At 38.4% G+C, this 20,735-nt stretch overlaps 1 protein-coding gene across 1 annotated transcript; it reads right to left on the bottom strand.

The window, feature by feature from the left end:
• Positions 1-73: 73 nt before the first annotated feature.
• Positions 74-18,922, bottom strand: ctnnbl1 (catenin, beta like 1). Its single transcript, XM_080854529.1, has 16 exons — positions 18,839-18,922; positions 13,396-13,572; positions 12,442-12,548; positions 11,668-11,807; positions 9,808-9,905; positions 9,431-9,524; positions 7,396-7,487; positions 7,106-7,178; positions 5,389-5,447; positions 4,858-5,006; positions 4,382-4,563; positions 3,576-3,673; positions 2,151-2,231; positions 1,287-1,424; positions 587-659; positions 74-346 (listed from the first exon to the last, which is right to left on the bottom strand). The coding sequence occupies exons 1-16, from the start codon at positions 18,866-18,868 to the stop codon at positions 258-260; spliced, it is 1,680 nt and encodes a 559-aa protein (XP_080710655.1). The 5' UTR covers positions 18,869-18,922; the 3' UTR covers positions 74-257.
• Between the last annotated feature and the right edge of the window lie 1,813 nt (positions 18,923-20,735).

Below are 20,735 nucleotides of genomic sequence, written 5' to 3'. Positions count from 1 at the left end.
TGCCACTCATAAAATGTTGCGCTATTGAATTATGTACATTGAAAAAAGTAACTGGTTTTGTGATAAATGCAAAACTGGTTTTATTCATATGCAATGACAGATACAATACAGCACAGAAGTGACCAGATCTGTACAAAGTTTAAGACTTGCTTAAGTCCTCAAGGTCTGAGTCTGTTCAGAATCAGTTACATTTCTCTGCAACAAATATTTTCTTCATTAATAAAAGGAAGTAAAAAACACCCAACTTCTTCTGCATATCAGAAGTTTTCTACGAGTTCCATAATTCTCCTCTGTTCACTTTCTTTGAATTCCTCATTCTTTCCATTTCCAATGTTTTCTGCATATTCTGGAAGTAAAAAAAAAAGATCATAGTATATTACACCATACAAGACAGTAAATCCCTAGATATTAACGTCTTGCTATATACACCTTGGTCAAAAATAGATATAATACAATGCATAGCTGGGATGCCTGTAACTTATCAATGTAATTTGCTCAACATGCTTCCAAATGCAACAACATTTGAACCTGTGAATCAAGATTCAGATTCAATGAACAAAATAGTTTTTTGTGGACCACAGCTTACCCCTCATGATATGTCGAACCACTTTGGTTGAACCTCCTTTCAAATTCAGGATCTGATGGACTCTCTGTTGAATCTGTAAAACAACATTTACCCATGTCAGTTCAAAGACAATTTTCTTTAAGGAAAAGGGCCACAGAATTTCCTATTATTGGATAGAGAATATTTGATGTGAAAATGCGGCTCAATGGGAATCTACGTCGGTGATGTAATACCTGATGAGAAGCTACTGGACCTTCAAGATTAATTAGTGTCCATACATTGCGCATACTTGGTGGAAGATTGCCTTGATTGTATGCTAAATACAAAGCGCCCCTCTATACAGCTAGCCAACTTGATATAGCAGGCTAATGTTGAATGTAAAATCAGATTTATTTTGAATTCAAATCTAAACCTGATCAGAAATATACTCAAATATTACCAAAATGCCACAACTATGTTTAGCCTGAACTGAAGGAGGGTACTGATCATTTTACCAATGACAGGTTTAAAACATTGCACCAAAATCTAATTATTAAAACAGCCTTTGCTCAACTATGCCATCATGTTTAATAGGCTTCCCTGTCTGGAGAAATACAGACATTTCTATGCCAAAACAGAGAGCTAGTTAAAGCATAATTATTTGTATTCAATTGTCAGTCACGCCTGAATGGTCATGGCACTTAAAAAAAAAATGTCTTGAAATGCAACAGTACGAATGTACCTGTGGGATGCCTGCACTGCAGATCTCTACCATGATGTAACAGATGAGTTGGAGTGCAAAAAGGCCTGCATCAAGACGCCGCAGGTAGAACTCATCTTCCATCCCATCATCCAGGATTTCTCCTCGACGCACCATGTCCTGAGAAAGACCAAGAAGCAAGAAATGTTAAATATTAAATGTTTTATATTAAATCAGTGATAAACTCACCTTACCTGCCCAAATAATACAAAATATATTAGACAAATGACACACTTTCATGGCATTCCCTTACTCCATCTGCTCTATCCTATCACTCTTTAACTGTTAGAGCAAATATCCATATTTTTTTGTCATATGATGTCCTACCATCATGGCTCTGATGTCCCCAGATTACAGACATTCTGCTCTACAGATTTGATCTATTTATATCGATTTCTTTTTAGATACATGTAAAAGTATAATAACTTAATGAGACACGAAATGATGTTCCCTTCATATGCAACTTGAGAAAGTAATCACATCAAATAACTGCAGATCTGGACAGCCAATCTTAAAAAAAACTCAACATACAATAACTACTTACTAACCGAGAGTGAGTTCATGCCGGGAAATATCAAAATGAGGCTTTAATGTATCGGCCGAGTGATAGCAAGAAATAACACTTAGATTTGGGTAAATGGTAGAGGTGGACAAAATAACACTTAGATTTGGGTTAATGTTAGAGAAATAACACTTAGATTTGGGTTAACAGTAGAGCTAGAGAAATAACACTTACATTTGGGTTCATGGTAGAGCTAGAGAAATAACACTTAGATTTGGTTTAATGGTAGAGCTAGAGAAATAACACTTAGATTTGGGTTCATGGGCTTTGTTTTGTGTTCTTACGTGTTTCTCGCCCTCAATCCTCTTGTCTGCTAGCTGCACAGCTTCCATGTACTTAAAGTGCATCTCCATTAGTCTGTCAACCTGGAAAAGGTATAAGACAAACACACGGTCGTGACTTGTGAGAAAAAAAAAAACATTTGAATTTCATAACATAACCATTAGAAAAAGACTTGTAAAAGTGCTGCATTAGATCTGCATTCCATCTAATTTGTTCTCCAGTGTGTTTAATGTTTTTAATATACATTTCCTGCTTTGCTTTTATTTGTAACCATTGTCTGTTCCTTCTATAATCTGTGTTTCATCTCTCCATCTTTTTAAATATATACAGGGTGTAGCAGAGGTTGTAGCATTTTAGCTTGAAATGCCTGTCCCATACAACTTTTAAATGGGTAGTACTGCTCGCAACACAACTACATGGCATTTAGTCTTATACAACAGGATGTTGAGTTAACTGCTGTAAATACACTGGAGCGGGCAATATGCGGCTTTGTTTTTGTAAAATTGTATAAAATAGTGTAATGCGGTTTATATATACGGTGCAGTATATAACCATGAAGATACTGTAATATTAGACCAAAGCAATACATTTTATAAATGCGAGCTAACCTATATTATTATTATTTATTTATTTTTACTTTTCTCTCAGTATTATTACTATAATTTATCCCATTGTATGGAATGACACTTATTGTTTATTCTGTTTTTTGTTTTGTTGAATTCCAGAAACGCCATATGATTGCATCTTCTATAGATAATTTGATCTAGTACATGTTTGGATTTGAAAAAAGCATTTTCAATAAACTTAAAGAAGTCTCTCTTCTTTTATTACACTTCACACTGCCTTAGCAGCCTGACTGTAGGGAGCAAAGAGAGCCTCATCCATATGTGTGAGGACTTTCAAAAGAAACATTGTCACCCCAAATTTACAGATGTTCACTAAACAAACTAAACTGATGAATGCTTTAATGTGTAGTCAGCACTTGTGTCTACAAACTCCAGTTAATTTATCATAATTATTTTTGATGAGTTGGTGCGAAACAATAGCATATGTAGCACTTTGGGATCAATGTAATTCTGTGCTGAAAGAATGTCAAACTGTCAAAGGATGTCAAACTACCTCCGAGATGCCTGACAGGCCTCAGACTTGAGAGGGATCTGGAGTTATTATGCAAATGGTGACTCTTACAAACTTTTCCTGTGTATAAATGTGTACCAGTTATCTTTCTGCCCCCCACCACACAAGCAGTTAATAGGATGTGTTTGAAGACATGTGCTGGAACATACTTCTTAAAACATCTGCACTTGACTGGTGAAGTATTATATGAAAGTAACTTCAATAAACTCCAAGCTGAAAATGCAACAAATTCCCAATAACGTGCAATATTATTAATGTATAGTTTGGACGACTATTAATGCCATACATACCTTTTCACAGTCAGTCTCAGTGAATTTGCTCAGGAGTCTTGCTCTCTGTTGAGCTTTCAAATTCCTTAGCATGGAAGCAATGATGGAACACACATGTTCTGATGGGAAACACAAACACATGCTACTGTCAGCTGTTGTTAGAACAAGGCATGAGTCATTTACAAATTTTCAAATAGTCGTTAATATATATATATAAAAAAACAAGACTGAAGTCATTATCACAACCTGTCATGCTAAAAGCTGTTTTACAACAAAAGTAGAACGCAGTACTACCAGGTGCCGGTAAAACACGTGCAACCCTAAGGTCATATGCAACCGTAAAAACAGCTGAAACATGCAAAGTCAGAGTCTACTACAGCTGTCAGTTCTTTGGGTAACTTCTTCAAAAGTGACGATAATGAGGTGCAGTGCGAACTCATAATGCTACCACAACTAGAAACAGTCATCTGAGAAGGAGGCACCCAGCAGAAGGTCCATCCACAGATCAACAATCAATGGCTAGCTTTCACACCAGACCAGTTTTTGATGTTAGGAGACCAATTTGATTTTAGCAATGCAGATCAAACCACCACCCTCATTCCAAAGATGATGGCTAAAGACATGCTTTCCTTAGACCTTTGAAGAATGGCTAAATAGAACCCAGTGAATATCCAATAGTATTTTTGCTTGAAATGCCCATCCCTATTTAGGACGTGAACTCACAAGCATTAATGTCAGATATTTTTCCGGTAAAGATGGGGAAACACAAACGTTTTAACAATTAACTACATCATACTTTTAAGAAACATTTAGTTAGTATAACAAACCTTCATGCTCCTTTTCTGATATCCCAGCTTTCTTCATTTTTTTGGGTGCTTTCATAAAAAGGGGAAAGATGGTTCGCAGACCCAGGATATCAACAAACTTATGGCAGTTGTCAAGTCCCTCAGGGCCGATCATGCTATGGTCCAAAACCTTCAAGGCCCCAGCCCGAGACATTTTCTTTTCCCTAAAAAAACAAAATCAACTTTGTTATGTCCATAGTCAACACACACACACACACACACACACACAGTTTTTAAGGGGTGTATAGCAACTCTGTGCTATCATCATACTATTTGGGGAATTCAAATGGCCTTGGTCACTTTCGCGCAAGTTATTAAAGACTGATTGAAGCAATACTGAATCGGGGTAAAACATTTTTTTTAAAGTATTGCAAAACTTTCAGGATCAGTTAGGATACACTTTCATTTGAGAAGAATTTTCTCATTTTTATAGCCAACTATATATTGCTGTTAATTACCTGAGCATGAGATTCATGAGTTGAAGCCCTTCACCCTTCAAGAAACGGTCCCGATTTGCTCCCAGCATGAGACAGGAACAGAGTCCATCAAAAAGGTTCTCCATCATCTCCTGCTCCTCAGGTGTGGATGGGTTGTGTCGTTTAAAAACCTAGAAAGGTACAGACATCATTTAAGAGGCTGATAGGTTTGGCTTTCATCTTTCATACACTCTGCACTTTTCTGATCACAGCCATGCTTATTGACATAATGACATCATATTGTCATATTCAATTCATAAAAAAGTTTTTAAAAAATGTACAGGCCACAAATTTTGTCAAACCTCACAAAAATTATCATATAAATTTTAAAAAGCATTCATCCCTACATTGCTGCTTGCAGCTTTTATGTTTCTTCAAGAAAATGGAAGGTCATTATTAAATCAATCTGCGTTGAACCTCCCTCCAGTCAATTTTCCCCATTCTTATACAGGACATAAGCTTCAAACTGGGCTAGACAACACTGGAGATGGAGTTCTACTGTGGCTTACTTACAGAGAGCTGCTGAAGGAGCACATCAATCCCATCACCCTCTCCTAACAGTCCTCTTGTGCCTGAAAAAGAAAGTGGACTTCAACAAGTGTTTCCGGCCATTTTTAAATTCAACTTGTTCACTAAGATAACAAAAGGATTGTCAGATCAGGTTATTCATTAATTATATTCACTTGCCATAGCAATGAGATTGAAACACAATAGCCAAGCCTCAGTTTCCAAAAATGTGCTGGCCTGAACCAAACCTCTAAACACCTGAATTTATATCCAACACTATTGCCCTACTCATATCCAACACTATTGCCCCACACATATCCAACACTATTGCCCCACTCATATCCAACAATATTGCCCTACCGCAGCATGTGGAAACACACATATGCCCTCCCTCAGACAGTCAGGCTATTATACACTGTACTGTAATAACCCTACTTTAAACCGTTGTTTATACATTACATATATATTGATTTTTAATCATTTCCGTAGCCCTGTCGTTAATACTTAGTGCATCCTATACAAGGGAATGCATTTTTCTTCCTGCCTGGTAGTCCATAATGATGTATACCACATTGAAATGGGAAGTAACGTTCACACCACAACTAGATAATACACAGGTTCATTTTGTAAAATTACATAAAATACTGTAGTGAGGTTTATATATGGTGCTGTTAATAGTTGGGAAAATACAGTATGTGAGAGTGTAAGAGTAGTCGTGTTGAACTTAATAGTCTACATGTAACCCTTCAGAAAATATTATGTTGCGTACACGTCCATTGGCATTTTACTCACTGCAAACAAATGTACGATCAGAGTTGACTTAAGTGAGCATGGTTTGTAGAGTTGACTTTAAGTGAGCATGGTTCATAAGTTGACTTAAGTGAGCATGGTTCATAGAGTTGACTTAAGTGAGCATGGTTCATAAGTTGACTTAAGTGAGCATGGTTCATAAGTTGACTTAAGTGAGCATGGTTCATAAGTTGACTTAAGTGAGCATGGTTCATAGAGTTGACTTAAGTGAGCATGGTTCATAAGTTGACTTAAGTGAGCATGGTTCATAAGTTGACTTAAGTGAGCATGGTTCATAAGTTGACTGTAGTGAGCATGGTTCATAGAGTTGACTTAAGCGAGCATGGTTCATAAGTTGACTTCAGTAAGCATGGTTGAAAACCACAGCTTTGGGGACATTAGTCATTTTTTGCAAGAGTGACAAAACTCATAATGAAATTACTTTCTAAAAATACAGCCTTTTATCCTTGGAGTAAGTTTATATGAGTAAGTTCTTGTGAGTACGTTCTTATGAGTAAGTTTGTCTATGTAATCATTGCACACAAACCACTGATGCTGTGGGTTCAGAACCATGCCTTTCAAAGATTTACAAAATACTTTTTTCATTGATATACACACCGTTTTAAATGCTGATTTGGATGGTTAAGGCTTTAATAGCTAAACAGGCTTAGAGCATTCATTTGGGTTCCTAAGGGCATCAATGTGCTGTTACACGCCAAGTGTGAGACTGCTGGAAGTCTTTGGACAGTTTCAATGTGTCTGTAAACTGTTTAGTAAAATGATTAACCGGTCAAGTAAAAAATATCTGACATCATAACACCAGAAGGAAGAGGCAGAGAAGAAAGCTGAGAAAGATGGAGGTAGCAAGAGATGAGCAACAGCAGCAAAGACAACGCCATACTACCAGAGAGCCATTTTAGTTTAGTTTTCATACCATCATTGTTCTGCAGTAGGATAGCCAAGATTTCACTGCAGTAAAGCTTGTTTGAATCAAAGGGCATCTTAACCTACAGAATGAAAAGAAAACAAAGAAAGATGAATGACATATGTTTACATTTTTAGGGAAAAATGGGGAATTTTCAAATAATCTGTTTATACCGCTTATTATATGGTCACACCGTAACAGCCAACAATTACCAAAACTACAACCTGTGTTATCAAATAGTAAAAAGCCAAGAGCTAGCAGTCCCAACAGTAGGCAGAGCCTCCCTTTGGTCAGATTACCTTGATCCTCTTCAGAAGCCACTGCATCAGCCCCTGCTGCGCTGCTTCTGTGCACAGGCCTGGGCGGAATTCTGCCATGTTCTCAATGATAGCTGCAAGAAATATACCATCTTGTTACCCGGAAACTTCAAAAACCTTTTTTCCAATGACAAAATGAAACCCTCTGGAGTCAGACTTTAAACTTAAAAAATCAAATGCATTTTTATAATCTCAGTTCAGCATCCCTCTATCTACTCCTCTATTCAGTTTAAGGCTCTTAAATTGTTTCACTTAACATTTGGACATTTGGTCTTGGATGGTTATTTTCTAACCTTCTTAGCATTAGTTTGTCAGTGCGGAACACTCTTTCTGAAAACAGTGGAGTATTCAAATGAAACATTTCTATGCTGAAAGAAGAAACATCCCTTCCTTCCATGCTCCTGAAGCAGCGGGTTGATTAGCTGGGATGGTTCATGGCTCAGCACGAGCCTCTATCTCTACCTCACCATTACACCATATGAAATACTCAACAGAACCGTATATATTTCAAACAACACCATTACACCATATGAAATACTCAACAGAACAGTCTATAGTTCAAACATCACTATTAAATCATATTCTAAACCTGATTGTTCAAATCCTTGATTGTGATTGGCTAAAAGCCGTTGTAAAATCCAGCATTACCTTACAATTTGACCCGATTACATTCCATATTACTGCGCAGCGAATGGCAAGGCATTCATGTAGCGCATTTCATACCCAGTGTTCCATCTGGCTGTTGCGTTGTTTCAAGGGTTGCGTGGCAACGATTTATTTAGGAACTATAATTTTTAGTGGCGGAAGAATGACGGTTCATCATTAAACTATTGTTTCTTAAATTGAATTGTCTTTATTTATGAAACCATATCAAATATGTGTAGTAACAGTTTTAGAGTCCGTGCTTTACGCTGATTTTAGAACAGGTAAGGGGGTTTAACTGCACTCCGCTTTGCGTCGTGCCTAACAACTCCCCTTACCTGTTCTAAAATCAGCGCAAAGCACAGCCTCTTGGGGCTTATTGCTTAATGGAATACTCAACATAACAGTCTATAGTTCAAACAACAATCCAATCAGATAGGCCAATCACTGGTGGGACAACAGATGGCACCACAGCTATGTGATGGTTCTGGTCCCTTTGGCCTTGATCCATGCACAGCTTTTCAGGATGCCCCAGCACAAATCTAGTCTATTTCAGAGAAAGAACTACAGCTAGCGAGCCAAATGAAAGAAAAATTAAAAGTGATTCAGTGCAGCATATTGGCGCATTATAAAGGACTCTGACAAAAAAACGGAAACCTAGAAATATTCCACCTCAGATTGTGACTACATGAGCTTCTGTTGTTAGGATGGAGGGCACCTCCCAACCTGACTCCAACTTTGTGACCAACCAGTCGGCAGTTATATGTGCATTGCAAGGGATGTTTATGATGAAAACTAGCAAGTCGACAACTATCCTATCACAAGCAAACATCAAGCGCAAGACATAGCAAGACAGCTAATAAATGATTACTGACTAGTCCAACAGAAAGAAGGCCAGCTCGGTATCTTACTTGCACGGTTTCTTGTTTGGTCTTTTACTCTTACTTATACTGTTACTCTCTCTTTGTCTCTTCCTAGCCTCCAACAACGTCTTCCTTGGTTTCTTTGTCGCCTCTGCCTTGATGTCCATACGGAGAATACTCGATAGCTTCCTCTTCTAGCTAAAGCATGGGTCTAGTTGTTGATGCGTGAGGTAGTGCCATACACAGACTAGCTGAGGAGTGACTGACAGGCCCAGAGCCCCAGAGAGAAGTACTTCATTGTCTAAAGTTGCAGTAGGTATGTTTGAACTGTATTCTGCCATTGGGTGAATTTTTTTTAATTTTTTACATTTTTGACACTAGGAAATGTGTTAGTTTATTGAATATTGAATTGAATTTGCAGTAAGACTGAAATGCCTTCCAAAATCACCTAATGTGTTGTTAACATCCATGCAAACTCACCTAATGTGTTGTAAACATCTGTGCAAACTCACCTAATGTGTTGTAAACGCCATCTGCCTCTTCTTTCACTTGCTCATTAAGTCGCTCCATATTCTGCACAAGCAAAGCTACAACCTGGCCCTCAAGCTATAGGCAGGAGCAAACAGAAGAACTGAAGTCAAATTATTCCACCAATCAAACAAACCAAGCAATCAAATCATACACCAGAAGCCCTTATATGAAAAACACCCAAAGACTAGTTAAGTCACAGTTACAAGTTGTTTATTCAGATGAGAGTTGGATGACAATTAGTTCAGAGTTTGGCAGTACTCAAAAGGTACTACATTTTTTTTCTTTTTCTTTTGAACAGTACAAAGAGAACAGTGCTGTGAAAAGAGTAATTCTAAACATTGTGCAAACTAGAACTTACCAAGGCATCGATGAGGATTTCAGCTCCTTCTTCACCTTCATGGAGTGTGTCGATGTCTGTTAGTTCTTGCAAAAGATCCACGACCGCAATTGAAATATGTACACCTTGTTAAGGAATCACGTGTCCGTTGTCAAAACTAAAGGTGCAATTTACAGAGACCATAGTCACGGCAGCTTCAAGGGATGTTTTCATCCAAGATGGCCTAAAAGGGAACTTGCTGAGTAGGCAGGTGGAGTTTTAGTTATACTAGACGACATTGTGAAAGCAGTAATCAATGAAGAGATATACACTCACCGGCCACTTCATTAGGTGTACCTGTTCAACTGCTGATCTTTGTAGCATTAGATATGGTTGTCAGGCAACCAGTTTTAGTATCATCTTAAAATTCATTTTGATAACATATGGTGTGGGGGGATCATTTCTTGGCACACTTTGGGTCGCTTACGATCATTAACTGAGCATCATTTATAGGCCACAGTCTAGCTGAGTATTGATGTATTGCTGCTGACCATGGCTACTTTCAGCAGCATAACACACCATCTCACAAAGCTCACATAATCAGTGCACTATAATCAAATGGCACCACTGTCACCAGATCTCAATCCAATAGAGCATAGTTGGGACGTGGTGGAACAGGGGATATGCATCATGAAGATGCCCACAAATCAGCAGCAACTCAAATCCAAATATGGACCAAAATCGAAATCTATCTAATCAAGCACAAAGGCGACAGAGGCAAGGTCTCTGAGGAATGTTTCCAGCACCTTGTTAAATATACCACAAAGAGTTATGGCATTTCTAAGGACAAGGGAGGTCAATACTAGAAAAGGTGTACCTAATAAAGTGGCCAGTGAGTGTATGTTACAATGATACTGCAACATTATAATACTGCAGACTGTGCTAAAGGTCTGTCTGTGTGTTATGTCCGGTCATGAAGCTAATACAGCACAGTACTGGAAAAGGCCAGACCAGAAACAGGATGTTGGGGAAGCTACAAGCAATTTGGACCTCTTAGCCAATGGGAGAAAATAATTAACCCTCAGATTGGCCCCTGTGAGATATATTACTGATCCCAAACTGATCATGTTTAGACTTTAATGGACACATGCTGGCAGTGGCTTTGAAAAGACCAAATATGCACTTGGCATTACATACTTTGTGTCTAAACCTAGTGAACCAACTAGCTTACAATCAAAACATCTGCAATTACCTACTGCAGCATAGCTTCCACTGCTTAATGTTAACATACTGATGCACTACTTAATGTTAACTAACTGATGCACTTCTTAATGTTAACTAACTGATGCACTGCTTTATGTTAACTAACTGATGCACTTCTAAATGTTAACATACTAATGTACTACTTAATGTTAACTAACTGATGCACTTCTTAATGTTAACTGACTGATGCACTGCTGTAAACTAACTGATGCACTTCTGCAATAAGCGTATTTGGCCATGTGCTGTAAAAGCTGTTCTGGCATTTTCACAGGTTTTCCAAACCAGAATATGAAATCCTAGATAACAAGCTAAAAAAATCCTTGATTACAAGCTAAAATAACTCAAAAACATTACATTTATAATGAATGCAACATCAAGATGCAAGATCACTATACACATTTTGGGTGTTCATTAAAAAGAATCATACACAATACACCAAATAATGAACTGACACTTTAACAATGTATGCACTGAGAGAGAAGGGAAGTCTTGGAGGAGGACTGAACGGGGAAAATGGAGGTCCGTCCTATGCCTTAAAGCAAATGGCTGAATTTGTTGAGCACTGATAATGATATGGGATTCCCTCTTCTAACTCAAATCAAAGAATTGCAGAACTTGAGATGCAGATGCAAAGGATATCGGTGTTCTCGTGACTGAGGAGGCCCAGCAAGGAATGGATGGCGTTGAGCTCCACAAGAAGGTGATAGAGATCAGGCATGGTAGCAATGACATGCATTTCCTGAAGAATATCATTCAGATCCAGTTCAGTCTCCATGAACCTGAGAAAAGCCAAAACAGAGAGAACGATTTATCCAAAACCCTATTGAAAATCTGACCACTAAAACATCACAAACCTAGACAAAACACTATTGAAAATCTGACAATTAAAACATCACAAACCTAAACAGGTGGACACTCAGTGGTCTGGCCAGTCAACCTCTAAAGTGAGGTGCATGTTCAAACGACAATCAAAAGGTAATTGGTTTTCACATCAAGTGAGACTTGGGAACCTATGCCGTTCCACCAGGGCATGGTTTCCCTCTTGACCCACTACACTCTGTCCTCACACCACTGATATGTCCCACATTATACCCTACTGTGCTGTTTGCCTAGACTATGACTTGATCTGTAGTGTGAGGGTCCTACATCTTCCTGTGACGGTGGACCCTTCGTGTTTTTTTTCCAATACTTTTCCTTCCTTGGCTTCCCATTAATATTGCTTTTCTTTTCACAGCGTATCTAACAGTGATCACACATGTGCTGCTCTCCCATGCAATGACATCTAAGTGACTGCAGGTGCTGCGTTTAAGTATCTTCTTAGTGTCACTATCCAGACTTTTAGCAGACACATTCGGAGAGCACTGACCATGTTTTCTGCTGTCAGATTACAGGTTACAGCGTTCAGACACTCACTTTTCGGGGTTGTCCGGGAACTTGATTCTTAGCTCCTGGTTTTTGTAAGACCTTTTCTCAAAAGTCAGAATCATTTTCTTCACAGAGCCTTCATCCACTGGTTCAACCTGTTAAAAACAATAGCATTTAAAATTAGGAATTTGAGGTGGGCACATTCACTTTTCTACAGCGAAGAGCTGTTTTCCTAGTTTTAATGTAACTGATATGGCCATTCTTACACATTACCACTCTTCATACAGTTGTACTCAAAATTAATCAAAATAATGTGCCCATAAACTTTAAGAATAGGCTATGATTTTAATAGAGAAGTGTGGGCATTTAACTTGAGCCTCAAAATACTGCCTTTAGTTTAAAAAAGAGATAGAGTACTCTGCAGAGATTGATTTTTACACTGGGAGAGTCACATTGTTGTGTAATAACATATTATGATAACATATTATGAATTTAATAAATTACATATTTTCCTATTAATTATTGTGTGTGTGTTTTGAGGAAATAATTCATTTGTACCCAAAATTTTGCATTGTAAAACTGCTGTTTGTAATGACCACAATGAAATGCAAAATGGGAGCCTTAAAGAAAGCCTGTGGTGTAACTTCCTTTCTGGTCTAAAAAAAATCAGAATAGGAAGTTTGAGAGAAATTGTCTTGGACAAGAGAAAGATGAAGTGCGACATGGTGAGAATGTTCTTTGTTTCAGTAAAGTAAATCTACGTATATCATAAATTATTGATCTATTGATCACTTCATAGTAGCCTAAGCCTGACCTTCAAAGAATTATGGTGATGAATTGAAGCCCATCTGGGTGATTGTTAACCCACACAAGAAATGGAACGGAAGGCCAAGACAATTCAAGAGAAGCCTGCAGAAAGCTTTTTCTATGACATTTCTTTAGACACTTTGCAAAAGCAGATCCTATATACATCATTAAGACAAATAACAACACAAATCGAACCTCTGTGTCTTCCTCACGGTCCAACAGTTTCTCAAGGATTGAGTCCCTATCAGTGTCCAGATCCTCAGTGTCAGGGTCTGGATTGCTCTGGTGAAGTCTGGCTTCACGGGTCGATTTGATCTTGGCCCGCAGGGTGTCTCCATCCTCCTCCCTCGGTCGCTTGGCCCCACGGTCTGGCTGGAACACACATGTTGTTAGACAGCTGCACACAAACAGCATGGAGGGTGTTTACATGGAAACTTAATGGAGACAAAAAAACAGCAATCTCTAAAAGAACCATGACTTTTAAACTTTAAGTGTTTCTGTTTATTGTCTGTCCCAACATTACCTCTGCAACAATATAATGTTAACAAGCCAGTCACCACAGACAAAAAGCCTCAAGCCTCAGGTAATATTCATTATCAGAAATGAAACTATCTGCGCAATAAATGTACATAGTCTCCCATGTTGGAGGTAGGGCTGGGAAATATGGCCAAAAAAATATCCCCATGAACACAAAACATAATTCGATAGTAACCAAGGCCATATGCGCCATAACAGCCCAGCCCTAGGCTTCATATACAGGCTTTAGTATTTACAACCAGCAATACCAAGGTCAGTAGTTGGCATGCATGCGGTGCCATCACATGCAACAGATAAAATCTCCACTGTGTTTCAGTATTCATTTTGACATCTTTACATTTCATCGCAATGTTACAAAACATTTCATAGATTTCACATACTTTACCAGATTAATCAGACATAGCTCAGTTCCATAATATTGTTGGGAATATTATATCTTTTACATAGTTCATTTGTACATAGTTTTGTGCATTATCATTGTTATATATATGATTATTCTAGTATCATGTGTTATTTCTATGTAGTTGTTTATTATAACTTTTTTTATATTTGTTATATAATTATTTGTAGTAATAAATTATTGTTTGAATATTAATATTAGGTTGAGTCTCTCTTTTTGAGCTTTAAGAAAAAAGGAAACCATTTATTGATGACGACTTCTTTACTGGTTCACACATAATGTACAAACAGCAACAATCAATTCATTGACAAAATGATGAGCAGATATTCTCATAATGACAATCATTTGTTGATTATTCTACAAATACAAATCTTCAAAATTAAGACAATTTATAGTCTACTTGTTTTGCTCCTCCTGCCTTGAGCAGCCAACTGGGTGTTTGACATATCTCTGGAGCACCAATGCACATACTGTGGAGAAAACAGGGTGCCATGATGATCACCACCGCTACCATAGCATAAATCTGTGTGATCTACAGAGCTCAGCCACCTCCACTTCATTCTTTAGAGTTCTTGGTCAACGACCTCCTGCTCACAGCTGACCTAGGAGTTGTGAAGCAAGAGCCCCATTGTCACGCTAAGGAGTGATGACAAATGGGATGGCGACTCTCCCATCTTCTCCTGCCATGTGGTGCAGAAGTCGGAGGGCCTCAGTATCAGGGTGTCATGAACCCTGTCTGGTGATCCAGCAGAAATATCAATGAAACGCCCTCTCTTGTCCAGGGGCGGAGATCCCATTTCATTGCAGGGGGGGACAATACATGGGAACATTTCAGAGAGTAATTCCGGGGGGGGGGGGGACATGAAAAAAATTGCTGTCACGAGAGCTAGCATAACTTAGCTGCCAAATACCGAATTCTCTAATAACAGTGAAAAACAGAAATTCGACGTCAGTTTTAAATTCTCTAAACGGCAATACATGTCCTAACACACAACATCTACTCACAGACAAATAATGATGAAAGTTCAAACGCATACCAAGGCTCTTCAAGGAGGAATTCAGCTGCATGCAAATTAACATCATCTCTAGTGCCCTGCTTGCAGCCGTGACTGTAGAGTCCATGAGCCATCCATTGAGTTAAAACTAATAAAATCAAATCAAGTTCCTGTGATAATCTCCAAGAAGTCCGGTGATATGAAATGAGGTGGTCCAACCAATATATATAGCACTTGTTGTCTCAAAACATCTCATTTATGGTGAGGTAAACTCACTATCACTAATCCAGCCTACTGATTTTTGCTTAAGCTCCTACCTTGATTTAATTCTTTTTATTCAGACTTTACATAACTTTCATGACCAAAAATATAAATTGGCCAGCAATTTAATTCGTTTTTTTGTTCATAAATGAATGTAGGATGGTTGCAAAGCCTCATGGGAAATGCCTTTATCCAGTGATAGTTGGGAAATGACTGACCGGCTGTCAGAGAGAGAGAGAGAGCAGGTGAGAGAGAGCAGGTGAAGCGGACCTGATGGAAACAATGAATGTAGATATATTCTCGTATGTTTTATTCTTTTGTTTGTTTAAATTTCGAGACTGTAGAATCAATAGCACACTGGGTTAAGCGTAGGATACCTCGCCAGCGACCCAGGTTCGCATCCCAACTCTGGTGACCTGACAATGTTACAAAAATATATTTTTTTTTTTTCAATTTTGTTGGGGGGGGGGGGGGGACAACGTTATGTGAGGGGGGGACGTGTCCCCCCGTCCCCCCCGGGATCTCCGCCCCTGCTCTTGTCTACAATCCCCTGAAGGAGGACACGTTACCTCTTTGTCTTATGTGCCCACCCATCAATTGCAACAGTGACACCACTGAAGCCACAGACCCGGGGGAAAACAGGAGCAGACATTGCTTTCTCACAGGCACATGGCCAGGAGATGAAGGTTGGTCCTGTTGTGCAAATGACCGAGCACTTTGAGGATGATCCTGTGTGATGGTGACCGACATCAAACTTGTCTGATATTTCCCTAAAGATGTAGGCTGCCACTTTTGTAGTCCGTTCTCCTCCAACTTCATCCAGAGATATTCAACTGTTGCTTAGTCTTGGAGATGGCGTACAGAAAAGTGCAGTCCTTCATGCACAGCATGAGCACCCACTCTCTTCCGTTCTTCAAGATGATTTCAGAATCCTACGTCAGAGAAAAACTGTATTTAGGTAAAGGAATTGGACAATAAAATATAATTAAATACAGCCCAATCTACTAGGCCATCTCTCTGTTTAATCACTGTTTAGATTTCTAATTCATTTGAGCAGCTCTGGTTCGTCTTGGATGAGCGAGGATTTCTAATTTTCTTTGAAATCATAAGCACATTTATTCAAAAATAAGTGATACATATACCATTTAGCAGACTAGTATTATAAATTAAATTGGAAAAATTCTGTGTATGGTTTACACTACAAGAACGGTCCCTACCCTTTGTGTACTGGTAAACTTTTTTCCCACAATGAAATTAGCTGAATTACAAACATACCTTCGGCGCCTTCTATCTTCTTCCATGATTTAGATGGACCTCTGAAATAGCAACAACAACAAAAGCCTTTCCGGTGACATCCATCTTTGTTTTCCAACTTGTGTAAACTGTATAACTGGAACGTGGACAAATTGGGAGTGATGTCATCCCAGCTCACACTTCCAAGGTAAATGGAACGCGCCAAAAGCAACATGACGAGGTCATAGGGATTTAACAGATGAGGTCAAAGATATTTAACTTGAGGAAGGAAGGAGGGCATGGGTGCCATTTGTCATTTAAGAGTTATGGACAGCCCTGCGAAATCCTGCTGTACTTTACAAAAACAACTGCAATTGGATACACTTCATTAGCAAGGATAAAACTGGAAAAAAGTTGATTTTGAAGTAATATCCAGAAAGTGACCTTAACTCTCCCTTTCCCCCCTTAACCAGCTGGCCTTTCTACTAGCAAACTTTCTTCAAGCCTGTTTACTCCATTCAAAGGCAATTCAATATCAACAACAATAACACTAGCGTTAGCTCACAGTAGCCATTGTCTGAAAAAAAAAAACCATACCAAGCTAACTAACTCGTTCACTAGCCAATGCTTCAACAGGTGTTAATGGTGTTCTGTTCTGTGCTTTCTAGTTGCCTGCAGAGACAACATCGAAAACATAAATGCTGTGAGCATTACAGTCTTGTTACGCACTCAAAGCGTGATTATGAATATAGGCCTGCAGTTTGAACTGAGAAGGCCTTGGTCAATGACATTTTCGATAGACCACACCCGCCTCACAGAAAGAGCAATTTGATTGATTTGATTGATCACACTGATGTCTTGTCACCAAAGCTACATTCTTGAACCGAATTATTTTGACGCATTAAAACATCACAACGGCTCATGGGATCAATTCAAAACCTGCCAGAACCAGCATTGGAATGTCACTGTGAAAACAGTCTTGAGGAAAAGTGACAGATCTTGCAGTTCCCCAGTTTGCTGTGCACTTTCATACAGTGTTTTGAGTCAAAGGCTACTCACAGTAGTGGAGTAATACCACCATGGAAGCAGAGGTCCTAATGGACCAGAAGACTGTAGGAATACCACTGAACAAACAGGCTTTCTGTCAAGACTTCACTTGTGATAGTAATGGCTCAGGTTGTTTTAAAGACATACTGGGACAGACAATGAAAGAAAAACAATATACATTTTTACAAACATTTGAACAGACTTGACAAGGAAGCTAGCGAGCTAGTATGTTACCGAGTCACTACTCTTTATATCAGAACTGTCATTCTGTTAAAGTAAGCCCAGGATTAAATATCTAACATGCCAGGAACAACAAAACCCCCTTACAAGGCCATCCAAGCTTTTCTTTTTAGCTAATACAACGACTGAACAACATAGTCCTACAATTTTTAAACTGTCAAGAGACTGATTGATCTGATTGGCCCCTGCTGGCATATTTAACTTTCCCCAACTTGTTTCGCTCGCTTCGCCCAATTCGCTTGTCTACGTCACAGTCGCCTGCCTCCAACAGAAATGAATGAGATTTAGAATTTCGCTTCCATCTCGTCGCTGGCATGTAATCGGGGTTATTGGAATAGAATCGCAGTTTGTCCCTTTCACTCCAATACCCACATCAACTACACCGACATAACTTAGTTTCATTTGAGATGAGCGCACAGCCTGCATATCAAGGATACAACTAAATGAATGTTAATTAACAAATTATAAAGTTAATGTAGGCCTATGTGGTTTTTACATCACCTCATCCTCATGTCGAAAGTTAAAAAGAAAAATATTGCACTCGCACTCCGCTATGTAGGCTAACATAACAACCTTTCCAAACATGGAGAGTGCAATTGCTGCTCACGTTTGAGCCGAAATTCGATGTTGATGAAAATAGTTAGCTAAACCGGTATGCCTTTATCTCTAACCTGTGAAATAAAGCAACCAGAACGCGGCGTTGATCGATATCTTCACTGCTTAAACCAGAAGGACTTTGAAATTAAACTTAGTTGTTTAGCTAGCTAGCTAGCTAGTTTGCACTCCATCAAAGCTGCTACATTTGCGGGATGGTACATTTATATGCCAGCACATATCTTCTGTTTAGTAGGGAAAGGAACGTAAAGAAAATTGTATTATATAAATAACCAAATCAATACACACATAGAATAGTCTCTCTAAATACCTGATAATTCAAGAGCTCGCCGACATCCATAGTAACGTTTGTTTGCTAACTCACGTCCACGCCGAGTAGACAAGTCACATCAAATAATCAAAAAATGTCTGGTCACAGTCATATTTCCGGTTACTAAAAGTCCCGGGGAGAACTTCCGTCAGAATAAAAGTCTACATCGATGCTGTCGTACCACGATAATGATGTAAACGGAGACAGCAGCAAATGTAATGATAGCCTTTGGCAGAGAGAAAATAATGATTCATAATTCAATTAAATGTAGACCCGTGTCAGTGTAGGTAGGCTACAAATCATTGCAACAACCCAAATTATTATTTGTTGTAGATCCGATGACAACTATAAAAGCTTACAGTAAAATGTATGTTTTGATCGATCTTTATCTGATTGATGTTTTGATTGATCTGAGCGTAAGGGTAACAAGCCATGACTGATGCATATGGTGTAATGATTTGCATTAATACACTCATAGGATGCTAGAGAAGCACAAAGCCTTTCTGGAATAGTTGAAATTCAGTGATACACCCACAAATTAATATGCAATTTCACCTATGTTGTGTTGTGTGTTGGGACTAACTTGTTAGGTTAGAGTTACATAATTAAATTACAAAATGCCCTTTAAACTATACAACATATGCAATAACATTGTAGTTACTAACCAGAATGGTGATGATAACAAAGGTTACATCCGAATATATTCTTTTAATAACATTTCAAAAATAGATTTATTCAGTTTTTATTTTTCGCATATTTTTTATCAAACATTTTGTTACCAAATTACTCATTTGGTTGAGATTTTGCGATGCTGATGCATGTTGTGATGTCATAATGAAGGACAAGACAAAGTTCCATCTCTGTAATTGTGACCATGTTTCATTCTACAGCAAGTCTCACGTTCACAGTTTCATTCTACAGCAAACAGTCAGCACGAACAGGTGAGTAAATTCCAGTCTAGTAGACTTAATGAATAATTAATTAAAATCCTTTGCCATCCAGAAAAGGTAAGTGTTTTAAATATTTACAAAGGCTTTTGATTGTATAGATGTTTTTTCAATGTTGTCTACAGCCAGAAGTTTATGTGGTTTCAACAAATTGTACATATATTTACTATAATAGAGTTCAGTCACACCCCTTTATACATATACATTTTATATATATTAGTTTTTTAATGATTGTACTACTACTACTACTACAATAATTGACGTATATATATTTTGCTTGCAGCTTAATTTTGTCACTGTTGGTTTTACTCTATTTTCATCCAATGTTTTCTGAGTCGCTTTGGACAAAAGTGTCTCAAGTGCTAAAAACCTTAAAATAAAATTATGTAACAATTACCATATGGTAGGCATAAGGTAAATAGGACTATCTGGTTTCACATAATGTCAAGATATTTAATCAAGACATCACAATGAAATTGTCATGTTCCTAGTAAAGGTGTTCCAGTAGAAACATGTAAGTAAAAAATAATACATTCTAATCTGTCCCTCTCCCATAGAACAAAATTACAGATCAAGGTGAGTTAATTTCTAAAAGGAGCAGAGGAGAAAAGGAGGGGAGAAGTGTGGAGGTTATGGAGACAGAAGGAAAGGAGGCTTGGCATCAGGATGTCTATGAAAGGCATCAGGATGGTGTCCCACTTGAATCAATGCCCATCAGACAACAGGCGGACGCCCACAAAAAGTTTCAGCCCAAGGAACACGAGATGAGAGATACCTACAAAAGCCTTGCCAGGTATGCATGTCATACACTCACTGATGTGATGGGCTTGGAGACCATCCATAGTAACTGTAACGGTGCTGCTGCCTGTTACCAAAACCCACTGATAGAATCAGATTGCGCCCAATAAGCTCTATTGTTCTATTGTTTGTGGTTGTTCATAGGTTTAAAC

The sequence above is a fragment of the Sprattus sprattus genome (assembly GCF_963457725.1).
Source record: "Sprattus sprattus genome assembly, chromosome: 16".
NCBI lineage: Eukaryota > Metazoa > Chordata > Actinopteri > Clupeiformes > Clupeidae > Sprattus > Sprattus sprattus.
The sequence above is the reverse complement of the archived record's forward strand: the minus strand, read 5'-3'. Positions and strand labels throughout refer to the sequence as shown.